Source organism: Arvicanthis niloticus, chromosome 3 (assembly GCF_011762505.2).
Source record: "Arvicanthis niloticus isolate mArvNil1 chromosome 3, mArvNil1.pat.X, whole genome shotgun sequence".
Taxonomy (NCBI): Eukaryota; Metazoa; Chordata; class Mammalia; order Rodentia; family Muridae; genus Arvicanthis; species Arvicanthis niloticus.
The window spans coordinates 124,495,872-124,517,634 of NC_047660.1; the positions used below are offsets into that span (position 1 = coordinate 124,495,872).

The 21,763-nt window shown below is 43.2% G+C and overlaps 1 protein-coding gene across 1 annotated transcript in view; it reads right to left on the minus strand.

The window, feature by feature from the left end:
• LOC117705708 (aldehyde oxidase 1) overlaps nt 1-20,333 on the minus strand; it is a 78,355-nt gene extending 58,022 nt beyond the window's left edge. Inside the window, exons 1-3 of the mRNA XM_076932059.1 lie at nt 20,073-20,333; nt 5,381-5,438; nt 1,254-1,350 (exon numbers count right to left, since the gene is read on the minus strand). Of these exons, the coding sequence (XP_076788174.1) occupies nt 1,254-1,350; nt 5,381-5,438; nt 20,073-20,114 (197 nt within the window). The 5' untranslated portion in view covers nt 20,115-20,333. The remainder of the gene's footprint in view (nt 1-1,253; nt 1,351-5,380; nt 5,439-20,072) is intronic.
• Between the last annotated feature and the right edge of the window lie 1,430 nt (nt 20,334-21,763).

Consider the following 21,763-nt stretch of genomic DNA (forward strand, 5'->3'; position numbering starts at 1 on the left):
TTCTCCCCTAATTCCTGGATGTACCCCACTTCCATTTCATGCCTTTTTTATAACCCACTGAATCCAGTTTGTGCTACCCATGTCCTCCTGGGTGTGGGGCCATCCCCTGGAGAGCATCATATAGCACACCCTAAAGAAAACCAGCTCACCCTCCCCCGGCAACCACGGTTCTCTATTGTGTCAAATCCTAATAAGAGAGAAGATATATGAACAGCCGCTCTCAGTCCTAAGATGTAGTTGCTGTGTCTCTGAAATGTGAAGAAAATGAAGAGTCCATCTTATATCAGAGTAAGGAAGGAGAAATCAGACTGTTAAGTCAGCAGACCGTTAATGGTCCCATGTAGCTGGATATAAAGGATTAAAACACAAAGCTGGACTCTTCCTCAGCAATGAGCCCTGGGTGCTTGGGGTTGGGATAGTGGCTCAAAGTGGAGGTGAGGAAGGGACTGAAAGAATTCCCCCAGGTTTCCAGGTTCTGTAACAAAGATTAGAAGGGGCAGAACTGAGAGAAAACTCTAGGCTTTCATTGAGTATAATGTTGTCATGTAAGGGGCTAAGAAGAAGGCAACATGGCTGCCAAAGATTTCGTGACACCTAGAAGGAAGGAGAGGACGCCAAAAAGAAACTTTCGGTGTTCTAAAAGGCTGACAGGCTGTGAAGCCAGGAGAGGTTTCTCAGGGAATGCAGGTGTAGCAGAGCCCTGGCTCCTTCTCAGACTCCAGCCTTCACCTGGAATGTGGGAAATGAGGAAAGGTGCTTAGTAAATGCACGAGCGGAGTCCCAGAAGAAGAGGGGAGAGAGACAGAGGCGTCGTTAAATACATGAAGCAACAATGTGTTAAAGATGAATGCAGAATGTAATCAAAATAGGAAACCACGGGTGATTTTAAGTAGGAGAGTGATACTGTCTAATTCTTCCTTGGAGCAGAGCTCTCTGGCTTTCCATAGAGAATGCATGCACAGGAGCAAGGAGATGTTAGTAGGCCCTGACTACAGAGTGTGAGCATGGCTTTATTCTCCGTTGCCATTTCAAAGCAGCCTTCCTTCCCAGACAGCACAGATTCAGGCAGCTTTACGACTCCCTGAAGGGGGTAAATTTTTTCCCAATCTATTCATATTCTTGTTTATCCTGGGAAACCCCCGTACTCAGCACAGTTCTCCCCACACAGTAGATGCTCCACATACATTCACCAAATGAGGGAACAAAACAAAGGAGTGAGAAGTTCACTCACAGCTGGACTTGGCTGCACCTACCTGACTGTCTTGGTGCTGGGGTTGTACCGTGAGAGCATCACTGTGCAGGCGCCGCAGCCCCCGCCTCCACAGCCATACTTGGTTCCTGTGAGTCGGACTGGAAGGAGCTCGGTTAAAGAGAACATTTTCTACATTTTTTTTTCTTTCTAGAATAGTCCCGACCTTAGAGAGCAATGCCATCACAGACATGTATAGGCAAGTCCAGTGTGAATTCACCAATGGCTGCCATTTAAGTCTTGTAATTTCCTGCTTCCTTTTCTATGTTATAGCTTACGCCCACCCTTTGTATGAAGCTGGGACATAGGCTTCCAAAACCAGGGCCAGACTGAAGAAGGGAAAGCCTTGGGAATCTGCAAGCAAGAGTGTACTGTGCCTTTGCCCTGGGTATTTGCCTTCATCATTATGTAGGTCTCTGATGAGATGCAAGGTGCAAAATGTTGTAAAGACTTTATGACATGTTTGTGTCACACTGAAACACAGTAAATCATTTGTCTGCTTCTTCCGAGCCAAAACTTCTAACTGTTCCCTCCGATCTGCTCCCTCAGTATTCTATGGTAGCATACACCTCTAATTTTAGTCACACACAGAGCTGACCTATTGGAAACTTTCTATATGTGTGTGCCTCGGTCTCCTGGGATTAAAGGTGTGTACCACCTTGCCTGGGCCTAAGCTTTTCATGGCCTCTATGCCCCAAAATCAGGATCAAAAGCATATGCCTTCCAGCCTCAAGACATGGATCACAGGTGTGCCCTCCATTTCCGGATTGTAGTTTATTCCAGAAGTAGTCAAGTTACAACTGGGAATAGTCATTACAGTTGGTAAGCTGGTAAACTCCTGGTCATTCAAAGGCTCAGAACCAGTGTCTTAAATAAAGTCAGGCAGCTTATAGGGCCCCAACGTTACTTTATGGGGTCATTGATGTTGCTGGGCAGCAGGATGCAAATATAAATATTATTTATGACTTCCAGGGGAGGAGGGTCTTCAGGAGCAAGGAATCTTTTCTTTTTCCTGACCTCTTTCTATTTGCTGAAATTCAGTATAGAGGGTAGACCCTCACTTGCTCATTTCTACAGGTAAAAGCTGCCTTCTGAGCAGGGTGGAGAAGATACAAAGGTACCAGGATTTACCATGGTTACCACTTTCATGTTGATAAACTCTAGAACCAGCTGGGAGATGGGCCTCTGGGTGTGCCTGTGAGGACTATCTTGGTTATGAGTATGTTAACTTTTGGGCAGACCTGTCTTAATTGCAGGTGGGGTCATTCCCTGTGTAAAGGGGTCCTGAACTCTGTAAGAAGGAAAATGGGGCAGAAGCATGCACACTTTCTTTCTATTTTTTTTTTTTTTTCCTGGAACTCAGAGTGAGACCAGGCTGGCCTCGAACTCATAAATCCGCCTTCATCTGCCTCCCAAGGGCTGGCATTAAAGGCATGTGCCATCACACACACACACACACACACACACACACACACACACACACACGCACACTTTCATCCTCTTCTTTGCTTCTTTACTGTGGATGTAATGGAACCAGACACCTCAAGCTCCTCCCACTGTAACTTCCTTCCCTATGGCTGCCCCCTTGCTGGTGAGTTGGTATTGTATAAGAAATGGCATCCTTATTAACCATCACCAGTAACTCTGATGTACATTCTTTGGCCTGAGCAGAAGCCTAGGACCATTCCCCTCAGTCTTTTCTTGACTTTTCCAGGTTGGACTTGCCTTGTAACTTAATAGTCCAGCAATCCTTCGCTGGCTCTTTTTGCACATGGACATCTCTTCTAACAAAATATTCTCGCATGCCACTGTATTTTCTGGTGTCTGTTTCCTGGAGAACACAAACCAATACAGTGAGAAAAAAAAAATTCCACTTTCTATCCTGTTAGTACTGTGGGTTTCTAGCACTCACATTGCACCAAACTCTAAGAACTACCATACATAGGTACTGTGACTATTCGGAAAGTCAGTATATGTTGTCCTTATGGTTAAAGGTCTTGAATGGCTTTCTGGGCCATACTCATGTGTCTGAAAGTATGGATGCTTCTTCTATGCTCTTGCTTGGAATTTCTCCATGCCCAGTGGAAAGATATACTAACAACTCTCATGTTTTGCATATAATGTAGTGGAAAGGCCAGCCTCTGGAGTTCATGCATAATGGACTATGAAATACAGATAGGGTCATATTTTCAAATGTAATTTTCCATTTTCATTTGCGTTCAGATGACTTTGGTGTTTTCTTTCTCCAGTGGCATAAACATCAGTCATTGAAGATAAAGCATTCTGTCTGTTAATCCTAGAGGGCACTTACTGAATGCTTTTAAACATCCTTCTACTTAATTCCCCTTGCTCATTTCTCCACTTTATACAATCCAATTAGTGCTAAAGCAAAGGTTAAGAGAATGCCCTGACACGCTCATCCAAACACATGCACTCATCCACTGAAACACTACTTCCACATACACTCAAACACACACATACATACCCACACACTCTCACATCACACACACACACACACACACACACACACACACACACACACACACACAATCATTCTCACATGACACAGATTCATAGGCTCTCACACATGATGCACACTCACATATACACATTCATGGACACTCTCACTGAAATGCTTTCCCAGATGCAAACTCAATCACACACCCACACATACATTTATTCATTTAGGCACACTCATGCACACACACTCATAGGCCCACATCTGTGGTTCTGCCTTCTGCCTCGCTGCTGGGGGGGGGGGGGGGGGGATGGAGAACTCCACCAGGCAGACAAAATGTGGAACTCTAGACTGCATTTATCCTGTGCTGCCATCGGGTGCTGCCCTTGTGGGAAGCGCTGATACACCACTCACGGGGTGGGAGAACACATCCTTGGGTAGGGGCCTCAGCTTGAGTGAGAAATGGCCTAGGCTGAGGCCTAGGCTGGGTTCCCAAATTCCTGGGTGTCCTGTCGCTGGTGGAAATCGCTGGGAGTCATTGGAACAGAGGGGGCCTACGGGCTGAGGACAACAAGCATGGGGAGAGGTGGGGAGATAGGGAACTTGGACAAAGCTCAGTTTCGGCAAGTCCCAAGCTCAGAAGGGCTTTCTGCAGGAGACTTAGACTGCGCTGAGGACAACAAGCATGGGGAGAGGTGGGGAGATAGGGAACTTGGACAAAGCTCAGTTTCGACAAGTCCCAAGCTCAGAAGGGCTTTCTGCAGGAGACTTAGACTGCAGGATCTGTAGACTTCCTCCGTGCTCCCCATGGCAGTTCTTGATGAGAGAGACAATCCTTGATTCCAAACTGTTTATTGATTGTTCATTGTGGAAAATGGGTCCAAACCACCTTCTCGGGGTAGAGTAGAGCAATTAAATGCCTTTTACAGGAAAGAATGTCCAGGAAGGGAAGCTCAGTGGCTAAACCCTCAGTGTCTATCTAGAGACCTCATTAGCATGGAGCACTCTGTTCTGATCTACTTGAACTGTGCCAGGAAACTTGGGAAGGCGTGGTAGGCATCTGCCTGCTCCCTACCAGATTCCTGGTCTGGAAAATGTGATCACACTCCCCACACACTCAAAAACTCTTACATATTCTCACTCCCACAAACTCACACACAAACACACTTGTAAACCCTTTCACACACACACTCATAGGCTCACTAATACATACTCAAATACATACAAAGAGGCTTATATGCATACCTAACACATTCTGGCATGCATTCACACTCATTCACACTTACATGAATACACACATTTATGCAGTCGCTCTCACTCAAACACACACATTCTCCCACAGTAACACAACAAAACACAGATACACTCACATTCAACACTCACAGACATACAAACTCAAACATCTTATATCTCAAACACATACACACACACACACAAACACACACACCCTCGCAAGCTCACACAAAGATTCACACTCATCCACACACTCATATTCCTCCCAAACTCACACACAAGAACATACAAATGCATACTCAAACATGCTACAGGCTTCCAGATATATAAATGTGCTCATATGTTCACATACAAACCCATACACACATACACAGACTCTCACAGGCTCATGGACTTAACACACACAAACCCACACCCTCACAATACACAGTAAAGGATACGATTCTTCCTCAGGTATGGTAAAAGCATCATTTCAGGATCAACATCTTTTTCTACCACCTGTGCAAGAGAAACATAGTTATGCACACAGAAATGAGAGGTGGTGTGGTGTTATGTTCACACCAGTAGGGCCCTGCTGATTTGAGAGAAATGCCCCTGTGATATGCCAACGTCAACATACAAGTGAAAGGATAAATCTCTGACCCCGACTGTCCCTTATCCAGAATCATTACCGCTTCCTAATGTGATGGCCGTTTCCACTCATGGGCACACTAGTAGCTCTGTCCACTTCTCCTGGAAAGACACTGGGACAGAACAGTGGGGTGGAGAGGGGGAAGCAGGAACAGAGAGAAGATCTGCTGGCAGAGCAGAGCATCTGAGAGATGATGGAAGTAACTCTAAAGAACCCACACACACGTTGAGACTACAGCCAACCAAGTCCCCAAACACCCAAATAAAGCAGCAAGTGAAGCAGCAAATGCATGTGCTGAGCGAGCCATGCATGGCTGTGCAGCCGGGCACACTTAAGCAACTGGCCTGACAGACAGGTTCAGAAACTGAAATATGATGTCCGGTCATGAAATCCTGCTTTCTCTATTTTGATTAAATTTTAAAAAGTTGTTGTTTTAAGCACACATGTACTGCACAGACATACACGTATAAGCAAAACACTCTTACGCATAAAATTTAGATGTAATGCTTTAAGTTAGTACATAAAGAAATGGATCTGTGGCATTTTTGCTTTGTTTCTATTTATTCTCCCCCCCCCCACTGTGGTCCCCCAGCTGGTCCCCTCTTCTATTCTCACAACCCATGCATTTGAGATTCCTTTGGCATTCACAGAACAGAATGGAACGGAACAGAAAGAAGCAAGGCTTGCTTAAAATATTTATATATATCCTGATGATCTTTCTTCATATGTGGTACTTTGCCCTTTGGGGAAAGAAGGAAGAGAAGGCATACATTCCATTGCTGACTCCTCAGGCACTTGCAGGACAAAGCAAACTCTAGAGGAACATGCAACACACACACACACACACACACACACACACACACACACACACACCTTCCATAGGATAAGTTTGGCCTTCAGACAAACTTGATGCTAATTCACCAAGCTTACCCTTGTCTCTCTTTTCCCCCAATTCACTCACAGCCTTATTCTTGGCCAGGACATCTAAGTTTTGAAACCTGGGTTATTTCTAACTTTTTCTTTCTTTCCATCCGCTGCAATCAGGGTCACCAAGTTCTGTTTCTTGAGTGTCTGAAAAGATTCTCTGAGTGCCCTCTACTACACTGTCACCGCAAGCATGAGCCTTCATCATCTGAAGCCGTCACAATTACACCAGAGGTCTCACAAGACTCCCTGTCTCCACTCTGCCATCTGTAAGCCTAGCCTGTAGGAGTGGTGGCCCTAAAATGTTAGTCTGATCATCCTGTGAACCTGCCATGCTGTTGCAGGATATTTGATCACACTGTGAATCCTGAGATTGTGTTGTTTACTGTTTCTAGTTGTGGTGTGGCTCATCCCTAGCACACACTTTTAATCCAAGAACTTTCTGCTTGAAAGTTGTAAACAGGATTAAATAAATTCAACCAGAGGTCAAAAAGCAGAGCAAGCAACCAGCTGACAGGAAGTGAACATAGAAAAATGCCATAGACTGGCAAGAGCCATGTTGTCTCTCCTGGGAAAGGTACAAGAATGTTCTGTGAATGACCTCCTTGAGACAAGGCCCCTTGGAGTCTTTCTCCTACTTGGCAGGACTAGTGGGAATAATAACCAGAATGACTGTGTCGATCCTTTGGAGATGGAGCCATGATTCCTGCTTATTTAAAAGGTTAAGTAAAGACATGAATGATCAAGACCTTTAAAGAAGACCCCTTATTGGATGGTCTCAAACTTGATAGGAGTATATGAGGGAAAAGGAAGGGGCTTGGGTATGTCAACAACTTCTTCTGAGGATCTAATCATGCCAATACTTTGAAGAGAGAGAAAGTTAAAAACTTACTTAGAGAAGATAGTGCCTAAGAAAACAGGGCCTAAAGATTAACAGGAAAGAGTTCATTCTCAGGACAAGTTAGTTCAGCCTTGGGATATGTTAGTAAGTAAAATTTGATATGCTCTTAAAAGAAATATAAATTGGATAGATTCATTTTTGCCTAAGGTAAAGGGCCTATCTAAAAGAAAGAAACAGTATGAGTTGATGGAAAAGTGTTAATTGTTAGTTTCTGTTCTTTATAGGAAAGTTGTATAGGGCAGGACCATTCTGTAAATCTAAGGCAGATTGTGGCATAAAGACAACTTGCAATGCATTGTGAGCACACTGAATTAGAAGGTGATAAAATACAAAGGTTATATTCCTGTTAAAAGTTTGTCTGAGGGGCTGGAGAGATGGCTCAGTGGTTAAGAGCACTGACTGCTCTTCCAGAGGTCCTGAGTTCAATTCCCAGCAACCACATGGTGGCTCACAACCATCTGCAATTAGATCTGACACCCTCTTCTGGCTTGCCTGAAGACAACTACAGTGTACTCATATATGTAAAAAAAAAAAAAAAAAAAGTCTGTCTGCATTCTAATTGTCTTTTACTTTGAAACTGCATATCTGCTGCTGGCCTATGCAGAAATTAGTTGTGCCTCATTTACTTGCAATAATTTACTTAAATCATTTGGCTCTCAATATCCAGGTGTGCTTCACTACGACATAATCATTTGGATTACAATATTATACTGCTTAGATATAGTGAAAGGTTAATCTCTGACCACAGGAAAATAAGGGGAACTTAAAATAAATTTTAATAAGTATTTGTTGAGATTCTTGGATAATGATTAGGGAAAATCTGAAACCATATGTGTTTGAATGTCCTAAAATTCTGTATAAATAAAGATGGCTTGAGCTATTCAGGGCCACTTGCTTGAACAACACCCAGTGTTCAGAGTCCTCCTTTTTGCTGACTCCACATCTCCATTCTGGATTACTTGAACTCACCAGACAAGGATTCTGGCAATAGACAGCAAGAGGAAGTCAGGTGGATGGAGAGAGATACATAGGAAGTAGAAGAAAGGGACATTCAATTGAGGGTTTTTCTGAGCCAGCCTGGGGAAAGATGTTCTACCTTTTGGGACTTCACTGACAAGGAAGGTCAGTTGGTTACATTCTCTGCCTCTCTAACAGGCTTTCACCTCAGCATCTGGCTACGAAGTCTTCATTGGCAAAATCAAATGACTGAGATTTTGTTTAAAACAACACTTGGGACTCCAACACATGGCATGACCAAAAATAAAAGCAGAAAAACAAAAAGATAAATGATTTAATTGAGATTGACATAACATTGATTATAATTACTATCAGTCTGATAATACATATTTTGTCCTTAATATCCATAGTAGTGTTTTGTGCCAAATATGATAAGTGAATTGATAAGCCTTAGAAAGACTTATAAAAGAAAATAAGAGCCGGGCAGTGGTGGCTCACGCCTTTAATCCCAGCACTTGCGAGGCAGAGGCAGGCTGATTGCTGAGTTCAAGGCCAGCCTGGTCTACAGAGTGAGTTCCAGGACAGCCAGGGCTACACAGAGAAACCCTGTCTTAAATAAATAAATAAATAAATAAATAAATAAATAAATAACTCAGAAACAGACAGGGAAATTTAGACAAGACCCTACCATGCCACTGCATGATGAAACTGAAGTGGGGCAGCCCAAAATTGTTAGAAAACCAACCTTAGTCTATCTAGTTAATATACAAGACCTTTCAGGATGCAAAAGGCACACCCAAGGTTATGAAGAAGTTAAATTGAGCCCTATAGACATATTAGATTTGAGGAGATTGTTTCATATGGTTGCACTCAGCCTAAAAAGGCAGATTTTACATTCATGGGTCAACTCAGAACAGAATTATCCCCCAAGACTGGAAAGATTTGGCAACAGCAATATTGGAAACTGGTCCTCAGTTACAATGGTGCACATAGTGGAAAGAGGAAGCCAGGGTCTAAGAACAACAAAATAGGGCTAGAGGTATTAATGTTTCCCAAGATCAGTTTCTAGGTGAAGTCAATATACTGAGTTACAAAGGCAGCTTGAATTTGATGATCATAACATTGGCACTTTGTCATTTAGAAGCTTTAAATGCTTAGGACAAGGTTGAAGAATCAGAAAAGAAATCTGAGTCATTTACTAAAATTATACAAGTCCCCAAAGAAGCCTTCACTGATTTTATACAAAGATTGACTTCAGCTGTAAATGGAATAGTATCAGTTTAAGAAGTCAGATAAATATTAATCAAATCTTTGGCTTTTGAAAATGCTCATTCAGAATACAAAAGGGTGGTGAGGCCTTTAAAGGCAAGATCAGCACCAATAGATGAATGGATTACAGATACAGCTGATATTGGATCTCATGTTTATAATGCTACACTGATAGAAAAAGTAATTTCTAAAAGTTTTAAGAAAAATCAAAATGTCTGATGTCTTAATTGTGGTAAGCAAGGTCATTTGAAAAGATATTGTAGGCAGGTGCGTTTTTTTTTTTCTAGAAATAATTTTAAAAATGAAGGCCCCAGCCTTCTGGAGTATACAGAAGGTTGGCAAAGGCTGGCATTAGCTTAATGAATGTAGATCAAGGGATAGGCAAGGCAACCCTTTGCCACTAGGAAATGCCCTAAGAGCCTTCCAGCAAGCTGAATATCAAGTTTGATTTGTCTGTCAGTGTCAGAGAAAATCATCCACAGAGCAATTAAAATATTTAATGTCTATTGTTAAAAACAACACTGCTCTAGATTTAATCATGAATAGAACAGCCTCTGTAGATAAGACAAAATATTCAGGAGAGATCAGAAAAACAAGTATTTTGGCAAACTGCTATAAATGATCAGAGACCAAAGCTAAAAATATAAATAAATAGCATGTAAACTGAAGATTTAGTAGACACAGAGGCAGATGTAGCAATAATTTCACTAAAATAATGGCATCCAGATTGGCCTTATCAGAAGGTAAATATCTAGCTTCTAGGGATTGGAACTTTATCTCAGGTTAAAGTGCAAGATAGGTCGAGGGTATAGTGCCAGAAGGACAAATAGGAAAATTAAAGCCACATGTGGCTAATATAGCTATGAATTTATGGGGATGTCATTTGTTGCGACAATGGAAAACACAGACTAACATCTCTCCAGTCTCAGAAACAAACCATAAAATAAGGAATGCTTCTGAGAAAAATATTAAAAGCTAATACTAAAAACAGCCACAGACCATTCAGGTTGTACCTGAGCAGGGCATAACAGCTGTTGGTCTTTCAAAGGTACCAACCACTCTACCTTTAAAATAGTCAACTAGGCATGAAAAATAAAAACAATAATATTTTCAAATGCTAAGTTACCAAAGGCATACTTGCCTTACTGGTATAAAATAAAAAATGAGTTTTCTTAAACTACAAGTTTTAATTCCATGTTAGAATATTAAGATTGTAGATTTTCTCATGGTCCACACCATCTTGGACATATGATTTTGAGTTTTCTTCTTAAACCAAAAGGGTATTTTTGTTGTTTGGTATTAAAAACACAGTTAAGAGATTTAAAATGTTTGAAGTAGATTTAAGTGGTTGCTACAGTTCAAACTTGTTTTTAAAAGTTAGAGTGATTTGGAGCTAAAATAAAATATTTGAGCAAGGCAATGGTAGGTAGCCCAGGCCTTTAATCCTAGTAAAGACAGGCAGATCCCAATAAATGAATTATTTTCTAAATTCTAGAGTTACAGTGAACAAGGTGGTGATGGTGAACACCTTTAATCCCACCACTCAAGGACAAAAACTTTGGTACAGCTCCATATTGGTATGTTTGTACACTAGAGAAATCACATACCATATTTACAGACAATTACAAAGTCCTTCTACAGTGTTACTAGAAAGGCAGCTAATTTCCAATGGGGGCAAGAACAAAGAACAGCTTTTGCAAGTGCCGGTAACCTCACCTCCATGAATGCAACCCTGACCAATATTGAGCCAGATGATATCCTAATTATGAATATTATGTTTATTGGTGAATTGGCAACTGGTGACTCTTCATAGAGCCAAAAGGATTCCACCAATATTTGCCTGTTGGCTTCTATTGCACTTTCTGTATACATAAAATAAATACTCTCTTTGAGAAACAAATCTGGATATTTTATGAGACATGGAGAACCTTATACTCAGTCATTGCCAACCACCCTATGGTCATAAGTCCATACAATGACGGATTGGGTCCATTTGAAAGCAGAGTTATTCACAGGCTTAGTCATGGAAGAAAAAGTACAACAGTGGAACTGGTGCCTATGTGAATTCCTTCTTGACAGGATGTGGTAGCAAAGGGGGTCTGTGCCTTCCCACACCGAGGAAACAGCTCAGTTGCCTAATCTGCTCACCCCCTGCTCCCCAAAAGAGTCACCTATTGAAGTGTGGGGACTGAGGGAATGGTCACAACATTGGGCTAACACATGGTTTACTGATGATTTATCAACCACTGATGGAACCAAAACTAATGGAAAGTGACAGCCTATAGACTCGGGGATGGAATGGCCAATACTGAGGAAGGAACCACAAAACCAGCATAGCACTATTAAATATAAGACAAACAACTTAGGAAAGCAAACAGGAAATCTCTGTCTTCTCCAGTTCATGGTGCACTTGCAATGGTATAGCAGCTATATGGTTATCAAAATGGAAAGCCATTAGCTGGCAGATAAATGGCAAAGATATCTGGTCATAGGAGGCACGAATGGAAATGACAAAAGTTAACAAAACTTAGCAAAGACATCAAATTTTATTCATCTAGGCAAAACAAACAAAATGGCCTGAAAATAATGAAATAGTGGACAAATTGGCATCGTGTTTAATTAAGGATAGAGTATTAAAATTTGACACGGAACAAATTCAGAATAAGTAAGCAAGAGTGATGGATTGTGCATTTGAACAACTTGCAAATTTACCCCTAATACTAAAAACTAAGGGGTAATGGAGAGCCAAATTAAACCAGGGCAATGCTATGAGAATAACTTTTATAAGGAATTCACAGCCAGGAAGTGGTTCATACCTTTAATCGCAACCCTTGGGAGGAGAGGCAGGCATGTAAAAATTACCATGATTTAAATTTAAAAGCCACTTGCAAAAGGCAGGCTGAAATTCAAAGTGAATGTCCTTTGTGATCTAAAAATAAATACTCTTTAACCTTGAATGTATATAGAAAGAGAAAGGAGAATATAGGTATATTTATCCATACATATTAAGGTATACTTAGTTTCAAATTTTCAAAAGATTTTTTTTTCATTTCAATTGAAGGAATACTTTTACTATTGCCAAAAACTATTTTGCTCTAGTGAAGACATAACATGCCAAAAAAGGAACTCCCCAGAGTTAGGGTTGGGGCAGGGTTTTGTTTTTATCTTTCCAGGAGAATAAAAACATCCAACTAAGGAATCTGGAGACCACTGGAGAAGTGAGATATCTGAAGATCAAGAGAAAGTGTCCCTAGAAAAAGAGTAAACTGGCCAAGTGGCCACCTCTAGCTCAGCTCTGCTGCTCGCTACGGACATCAGTGGGAAATGATCTGTATGTGGTCCCAATTCAATTAAAAATTAATGCTGACTTTGGGGTTCAAGCATGGCTCTCTCCTTCTCTAAACCCATGCATGCTTGTTAAAGGAAAACCCAAAATCTCTATCTCATATCAGAAGAGCCACCTGGATTGGGACAAAGGAAAACAAACATTGTTGAGGCCTGCCCCCTAGCACTGATGTAGCCATTTTGTTCCATGCCATTCAGCTATTTCATATTGTTGCTGTAACATGCCTGCCAGTCATTGACACAGAAAATAATTTGACTCAGAGTAAGGTCATGCTGACCACATGCCATTATGTTCTGTACGTCCTGAGGTTTGCTAATCTTAAGAAATTCCACAAAGCTTTATGTAGGACCCATCAAATTAAAGACCAGTACGAACTGTTACGTCTAAAGTGGCTTGAGTCAGAGCTAACCACTGGGAAGCACTACCTGCACCTGGGTATGAGCTCACTGTGGGTTTTGTGGGTTTTTTTTTTTCCTTTATATGGTGACAGAGAAAGATATTCATTGCCGTGGCTCAGCCCTGTCTGAGCTACAGTCCTAATCAGTTTTAGAGCATGCATTCAATAAACCATCCCTGTCTGACTGAGATTAGTGTTTGTGTGGTTTGTGGGGCTACTCTTGGACCCCAGCAAAAAAACAAAACAAACAAACAAACAAAAAAAAAAAAACAAATAAGGGACTATCCCATCACCACTAATCTCATAATCTTTTTGTTAAGGCCTAGGTAACTGTTACCTGTCTAGCCTGCCATTTTGTGCTTGACTCATAGTATAAGAAAATGTTCTCATATATAGTTACTACTATTAGCAGGATGTTCTGTCCTTTGGTATATGTGAAAACCAATCACAATAGAAGTCAGTGGACCTGCTTTGTATAGTGAGCCACAATAAGCTTGGACCCAAACCAACCACCCAGCAGCACTTCCTGCACCCGTGTATAAGCTTTTATGCTATTTGCCAATATAAAAGAGATACCTACACCAATATAAGAAGCTATTTGGAATCAAACTTCCATTTTGAGTAGGGGTCGAGTAAATTTAAGGTCCCAAGACCTCCCTGGGAATTAACATTCTACTTGGCAGAAAGAGACATGTACATGGGTAACTGACATCCTGATTAGGAAGAGAAAGCAGGAATGTTTGGCAAGACAACCGCCCCACCCCCCACACACACACAGTTGAATAGCCCAACCAATGGGAACAGGATAAGTGTAAAACAAAGATATGTTCCTAAGGAAGACTCCACTCTCTAAATCATGATTGGTGGAATAACTTGGCACAAATGTTTGTAGATCTCAGGCACAAAAGCCCTATAGTGTGGGTGGTGGGCTGTGAGAGGCAGCTGGGTACCCGGTCAAGTGCAGGCCTCGAACCCCGGAGACCCTAAAAGGGATGGTAGATGTTCAGCCTTGCTCCTGGGCCCTGGTTCCTTTCACTTATCGTCAGCCATCCACAGCCCCTCCCAAAGAAAGGTTTGAGGCCTTCCGTCATGTAGCACAGGTAAAGGGCGTGACTTAGAAGCTGCAGAGCCTCAAGACATCTCCTTATTCATGAGATACCTAAAGGCCAGAGGGTGTAGCCAATTAAGCATTTCTTCCCAGACCCTCCTCCTACTTGCAAAAGGTATTTAACTTCAGGCCCGCCCTGAGAAAATGGGGCACATCTTCATCCACTTTCTGTCATAACAATAAACCTTTTAAGATCATGGACTTCTCGTCTTTGAGGCCCGCTGTGGGGGACAGTGGAGAAGGTCTTCAACCAATAAGCAGCTGCCTAATCTCCTGCAGAGGACTTCTCTACATTCCAGCCACAGAGCCCTCCAACTCAAGCACGCTAGCCCAGTCAGCTGTGATCCAGCCAAGCCTTGACCAAGAGTCTCATCCATCCCATGGGGCACCACTGGAGCTTCTCCCCCTCTCCCCTTTCAGCTGTGGGCCGGTCCAGCCCATATGCCCCAGGTCTCAACTCTTCTGCAGCCTTTCAGCAACATCTGGGAGTCCAAGGAACTGAGACCAGTTGATCCCCACCACCTGTCTTCTTTCGGGGGGGGGGGGAGAATCCCCAACCCAAGAGCTCTGGCCCCCTGGGAACCTCAGACTGGGATCTCCCCATGCCCCCAGAGTGAAGCTCTGTGGCTTCCTATAGCCTGGCACCGCATGGAGTGAACCTAGTCCTGGAGCAGCGGGGCGGCAGACACACAGGACCCACAACTCAGCCCAACAGGACCCATGCCCAAGAGCGAGCTACACCCCACACTATAGGATCTTAACTTGGGGTCATAGTTCAGCTCCCAAGTCTGGACTGTTGGATCAGTCCTGGGGCATATGCTCAATAAACTATCCTTGTCTGACTGAGATTGGTGTTTGTGTGGTTTGTGAGGTGACTCCTAGTCTCCAACACTTTTGGTTTTGATTTGACTCTTTAAAATTTTTCTTAAAGTATAAATATTATCTCAAAATCTACAATGTTATTATGTACATACAAACCTTCTGTCATGACACTAGTAGTCATAACAATAGCAATTCTAGAAGTAAGTTTCATCTAGTTTCCTGTATGTGTTTTCAGTTTGGGTCTGAAGCAGGTAACAAATGAGCAGCAAAGTTTGTGTAACTTACATGTACTTAATAGATTGTGGTCCTCAAACCTTTCAGAGATCTGCTGAATATGACATTTAAAATGTTTACGTTTTCTACAATAAGCCATGACCACTCCTAACAGTAACCTTTGAGATCTCCAGGAAGACGATGGGGCCCTGCAATGACTAATCTACCTGGACTGTGGGAACACTAACCACTAGGGAAAACTGCTCCATGCCTCTTCTGCAGATATGTTCTGCACAAACAGCAGGCACCTTTGAGTTGACTGCTGTGTTCTACTTAGCCAGGACTGCCACTAAGATGACAAACACCACCCAAAGATCAGGTTCGGACTAGAAACTGCTCAGGGCATTTAAATCGATGAGTTCATATGAGACTGACATGAACATTGTACAGGACTTTGAACTCAAAATATTTAATCCTAAAACTGCCAAATACAACCAATATGGACATTGTGGAAAGCCTGGCAGAAATAGCTTCATTATTGTAAACAGTTTTACTGTGCTAGAGTTAAAATCCTTCCTTTTTATTTAAACAAAAGGGGGAAATGTTGCAGGATATTTGATCACATTGCAAAGACCAAAATTGAGTTATTTACTGAAAAGCTCATTTCTAGTTGTTATATGGCTCATTCTTAGCACCCAAGCTTTCTGCTTGAGTATTGTAAACAGGAGTAAATAAAGTCAACCAGAGGTCAAGAGGCAGAGAAAGCAACCAGTTGCCAGGAAGTGAACATAGAAGAAACCATAGAGAGTAAGAGGAAGTCAGGGGGACAGATGGGTGCACAGGAAGTGGAGGGAGGGGCATTCAGTTTGAGGGTTTTTTAGGTGGTATGGGAAAGAAAGCTTCTGACTTTTGGGACTTCCTGCTAAGGAGGAAGGTCAATTGGTTGCATTCTCTGCCTCTCTGAGCTAGCAGGCTTTCATCCCAGCATCTAGTTCCTTAGTCTTCTTTGGCAAAATTGAACAATTGACATTTTGTTAAAACAACACCATGCCATTTGGAGAATTCCTGAACCAGGCAGACAATGATTAAAACGATCCTCTCTTCCACCCTGAAATTAGGATTTCTTGGAGAGGTACCAAAAAGAGTGGGCCTTCAGTGAATTAATACCAGAGTCCTTGAGTTTAAGAATCTAAAAACTCTTTGGCAACGAGTCTTTCATGAATGTCCCTTTTACCCACTGTCAGCTCACTCCTTGTTAGCTGACTCCTGTCACTTAAACTCAAAGTATAGGAGAAGGAACAGTGAGGTCACCTCTGCATAAATGCCTGGGGCCACATAACGGAAAAGGCATCTCCTGCAGGAGGTCCTAAGTGAAGACTGCCCGAGAGACCAAGGATAGCTGATGCAGACAATGTCAGCCAATCGGGAACTGCTGTTTAGAAGAGATGCTTTCTTGGGACCAATGGAGCGTGGAGGGTATTAAAGGAGCTTGCAGCTCCTGGACTCTGTGCCTTTGATTCTGAGCCACTCACCTCCAACCCCCAAGGGCAGGTAGGTCAGACAGTGGGTGGTCCAGGGCACTGGCAACTTTTAACTTTTAACTTTCATTACATTTGCATTCAGGGTTCCTCTCAAGCAGAAAGAAAAGCAAAAGCCAGGCTCCTGCTGTGCAGGTCACTAGAGCACAGTGAAGTTCTTCCAGGAGTCCTTGCAAAGGCAGACCTGAGTCACAGAAGTCTGACTTTTCACAGGGCTGTTCTCTCTAGTGGCTTCACATGGTTCTCCAAACAGCTCTTTGCTCTCTGCACCTATGCATGTCGAAAGTAGCATGAGGCTTGCTTACCCGAGTTGGACACATGCTTCACTAAACTTGAGAGGGACACAAAGGGAGGGGAAAGCTGACACAGTTTTTTTTGGTTTGTTTGCGGGGGAGGAGTCAAAAGATAGAGCAGAGGCAGAAAATGGCCAATGAATGGCTCAACTTGAGACCCATCCCATGAGCAAGAACCAACCTCTGACATTATTAATGATACTCTGCTATGCTTGCAGACGGAGCCTAGCATGACTATCCTCTGAGAGGATCCACCCAGCAGCTGACTGAAACAGATGCAGAGATTCACAGCCAAACATTAGACAGAGCAGGGGAAGTCTTATAGAAGAGTTGGGGGAAGGACTGAGGAACCCAGAGCGGATCAGGACTCCACAAGAAGACCAACAGAGTCAACTATCCTGGACCCTTGGGGGTTCTCAGAGACTGAACCACCAACCAAAGAGCATACAAGGTCTGGACTTAGGCTCCCTGCACATATGTAGCAGATGTGCAGCTTGGTCTTCGCACGGGTCCCCTAACTGGAGTGGGGACTGTCCCTAAATCTGTTCCCTGCCTGTGGATCTTGTTCCCCTAACTAGGCTGTCTTATCAGGCCTCAGTGGGAGAGGATGTGCCTGCAGTGAGTGACTTGAGGTGTCAGGGTGGGTTGGTACCCCAGGGTGAGGGACTGGGATGGGGGTTCTGTGGTCAGGATGTAAAGTGAATGAATAAACAAACAAACAAACAAAAAATAAATAAATAAATAAATAAATGAAAAATAAATTAAACCAGTATTTCTAGTGTGTTCACAGAATATTTGATCCCAGGACCCAGTCCGAGGCACCCGGAGGTTTAGCAATGCTAATGGTGAAACTGAAAGAGGTAAGATGAGCTTCAGATGAGAAAGGACTCGCATAAAGTGTGCTACTCATCAAGAGCCCTCCTGTTTGGAAGCAGGAGAGGGAGGATGAGAGGAGAAGGGTGACCTCAGATCCAGCATAGCTGCTATCTTCCTCTAGACTCTTAGCATCATTTAGAAAGCAGTATTCTGGCTCCTGACCACACCTGCAGCCCTAACAATCTATTCGCAGCACATGTAAATATTCTCCTTTCCCCATATGTGTGTGTATTTGTATACACATATACATATGTGTGTTTGTGTGTGTATTTGTATACATATATGTGTACATGCATGTGTTTGTGTATTTGTATACATATGTGTATATGTGCTTGTGTGTGTGTATACACACATGCGTGCATGCTTGGCTAGGTCCTACTTCATCCCAGACACTGCTCCAATGCCCCCTGCTCTGAAAGGTCAAAGCATCCCCTCCATCCACTCCTTCAGGTCCTGACCATCACTATGTTCTCACGCCAGCACCTGCCACTTCCTGACACCACACTCTCTCCATTTATTTATATGCCTGTTGGCTGTTTTGCCAGCACCGTGTCAACTGCACACCACCAGGGGTCGCATCGTTTCTGTGGTTTGCTGTATCCCATAAGCCCTCACACAGTCTAATGTCTGTTAGGATGTTCATGAAAACACACAGTGAATTTCCATGGTCATGCTTTCCGCAGTAAGTTCCCCTGTTAGTAGCCTTGGAGTCTGCCAAGAGGTTATCTCAGTGAGTGACGCATCTGCAATGGATTCCGTTTGTTTAGTAAGGACAGAACATTCTTCAGCTTTTTCTGTTATGCAAAAGAAAACCCTAAGGAGCAGGGTAGCCATTTCACCCCATTATCCAAGTTCACCTTCATGGTGGTCCTGCGGCGCCCTGATGGATCTCATTAAGGAGTCATCTATCCCACTTCAGGGCCATGAAGCAGTGACTCATAATAAACTTTTTTATGTGGGCTTCTATAATTTGGGAGACCCCGTTCTTCAAGGAAGAAAACACATTACAAAACTACAGCTGTGTAAATCAACTCAGCCTCAGAAGAGGCCTCATACACAAAGGGTCTAGTTGGCGCTAAACCTTCCTTGGCTTCCTGAGGGTCAGCCAGCGCCAGCTAGGACAAGGACTCTGGCTGTCCCTAGCCAGTCACAGGGAATCAGAGCAGTACTGACATTGCGGACAGCAGGTCTCCATTCCCCACTGAGACTGCTATCAGTTTACATTGAGAACCCTCCGAATAAGCTGGGCCACTACTCAGACAGCTGCTTTAAATGATGTCCCCAAACAACAGGCTTTGCCTGGAGCAGCCTTAAGAGTCTTCAGAGCCAAGACACACACACAAATAAAGCAAAATGTCACACTCAGCAGGGGTCCCTGATTCTGTGCTGTGCCAGGAACTTGCTTTGGCTTGACAAAGTTACAACTTCATCTGAAAAATCACAGGGTAGCTAGAACTAGTGCATCTATGTGGCCCTGCCCAGGCTGGGCATTGCTCACCCAGATAAGTTGAGAATTGAGGCTACTTATTTGATTGTGCTGGAAGATGTTATCAGCGGGGCTTTAAGGGAGGGAAGATATGGATGTTCCCTGTTGGGAAGGAAGAGGTCCTGGGATTCAGACATTTCTGAAACTCTTAGTTTTCCATGCGCTGGTCTGGATGCAAAAGGTCCGAAAATTAATTTGATCTCCTTTGGGACTTGCCAAGTTTTATAATGCAAATTCCTATGCTGAAGACCCATAATAAGACCCCATGCTGAGGTTTCAAAGAAAGAGGGGCGCAGGCTGGGAATAGGGCCGGGGACTGGGGCCCCAGAGACTGTTGCAGGAGTCCGCCTGCCCTACCCGCGGGCGCTCACCTTCTGGCCATTCACGTAGAAGAGCAGCTGTGGGGGGTCCATGACGCAGAGGTCCCTTGCAGGCTCCTAGCAGTGTCTGTCCTTGAAGAGAATAAATTGTCTGAGGGCGGGGCTTGCCTGCGCCTCTAGGTCTCCACCCTCCCAGTAAGTTCTGGAAAAACCAATGCTGCCAAGGTCCTAAAGGGAAAACTGTCCTGATACTATCTATCGAGTGTGCCAGCGGGAGACACACTGAAATCTTTGGTTTTTAGCATCGATGGGACGGAGGGGTAGCTCTGCAGACAGCCTCAGGAAGACCTGAGTCATTGCTCTAGTATCCTGTGCCAACGCTTGGTTATTGGATGTGGTTTCCAGTTCATTTGTTTAGGGAGAGGGCAGCTTGGCTGGACTGCTGAGTCATTTCCCAGGAGTCCTGCACCCTAACGTTACATTTTGGCTTTCTTTGCATTTTAGAATTGGCTTTATAAAACCTGGCAAGTCTCAAATGAGACCAAATTGTTTTTCAGACCTCGTTTCAGTTAGTGTATCTCCCTAGATTATTTTATTCATGCAAAACAACATCTCCTCCTCCGCCCTATACCCCTTCCCCCCCAATCACATAGGGTTTCTCTGGGTAACAGCCCTGGCTGTCTTGGAACTCTCTTTGTGGACCAGGCTGGCCTCGAACTCAGAGATCTCCATTTGCCTCTGCCTCCTGAGTGCTGGGATTAAAGGTGTGCGCCACTACACAGCATTTTTTATTGTGAAAACTTCCCAAGTTTGTACGTAGAGGAGAATAAACCACATCTCAACAATCCCAGGAGTGGTTAACACCTCCTGGCTTCCTGAATATCTTAAGCACATTTCAGATGCAGTGTTTTACCCCTAAATGCATCAGTAAAGAGAAAACGTGTGTGCACATATTCTTTTTCTTCTCTTCCGTGTGTGTGTGTGTGTGTGTGTGTGTGTGTGTGTATCACTATATAGCTATGGTTAGTTTGAAATGTACTGATTTTGAACTGACTGCTTTTATCAGCTGTCTACCTCCTCCTGAGTGCTGGAATCAAAGGTGTGTGTGTGAGCCTCCATACCTGTCAAACATTTTCTTTTTTGAAAAATACTTTATGTTTGACAGGGGCTGGGTTCAGAGGTTAAGAGCTTCCAGTACCCAGGACTAGAACAAACCTGTTTTCTTTATAAAGTATCCAGTTTGGGTCATTCTGCTACAGCAATAGTAAACAGATTAAGAGCTAGAATTCTACCAGTCCCCTGACTCCAGTAATCTTGATTCTAAAATCTTAAACTAAAGGTGGAGAGATGGTTCAGTGGTTCAGAGCATTTGTTTCTAACGGGTTCAATTCCCAACATTCACAGTCTTCCACAACTCTAGTTCCAGGGAATCTGATTTCCATCTTCTAATGACCCAGGGCCCCAGGTGCACACACACGCACAGGCAAAACACTCATACACATAAATTAAATATTAAAAAAATTAAGCTATTTTCTTTATTTTTCCATAAATCTATTTAAGAATAAGAACATCAGTATTCCAGCACCAGTAAAACTGGTGGACGTTTAAGACTTCTTTACAAGTCTTTTTATCCGGGCAGCTCATGCTACTGAAGATGCAAACTGAAAACTCTAGCAGTGGGCAACTGTGGTAACAAATGAAAGGGGTTGGATTAATTACAACCTTGATAGCTAGGAAACCTC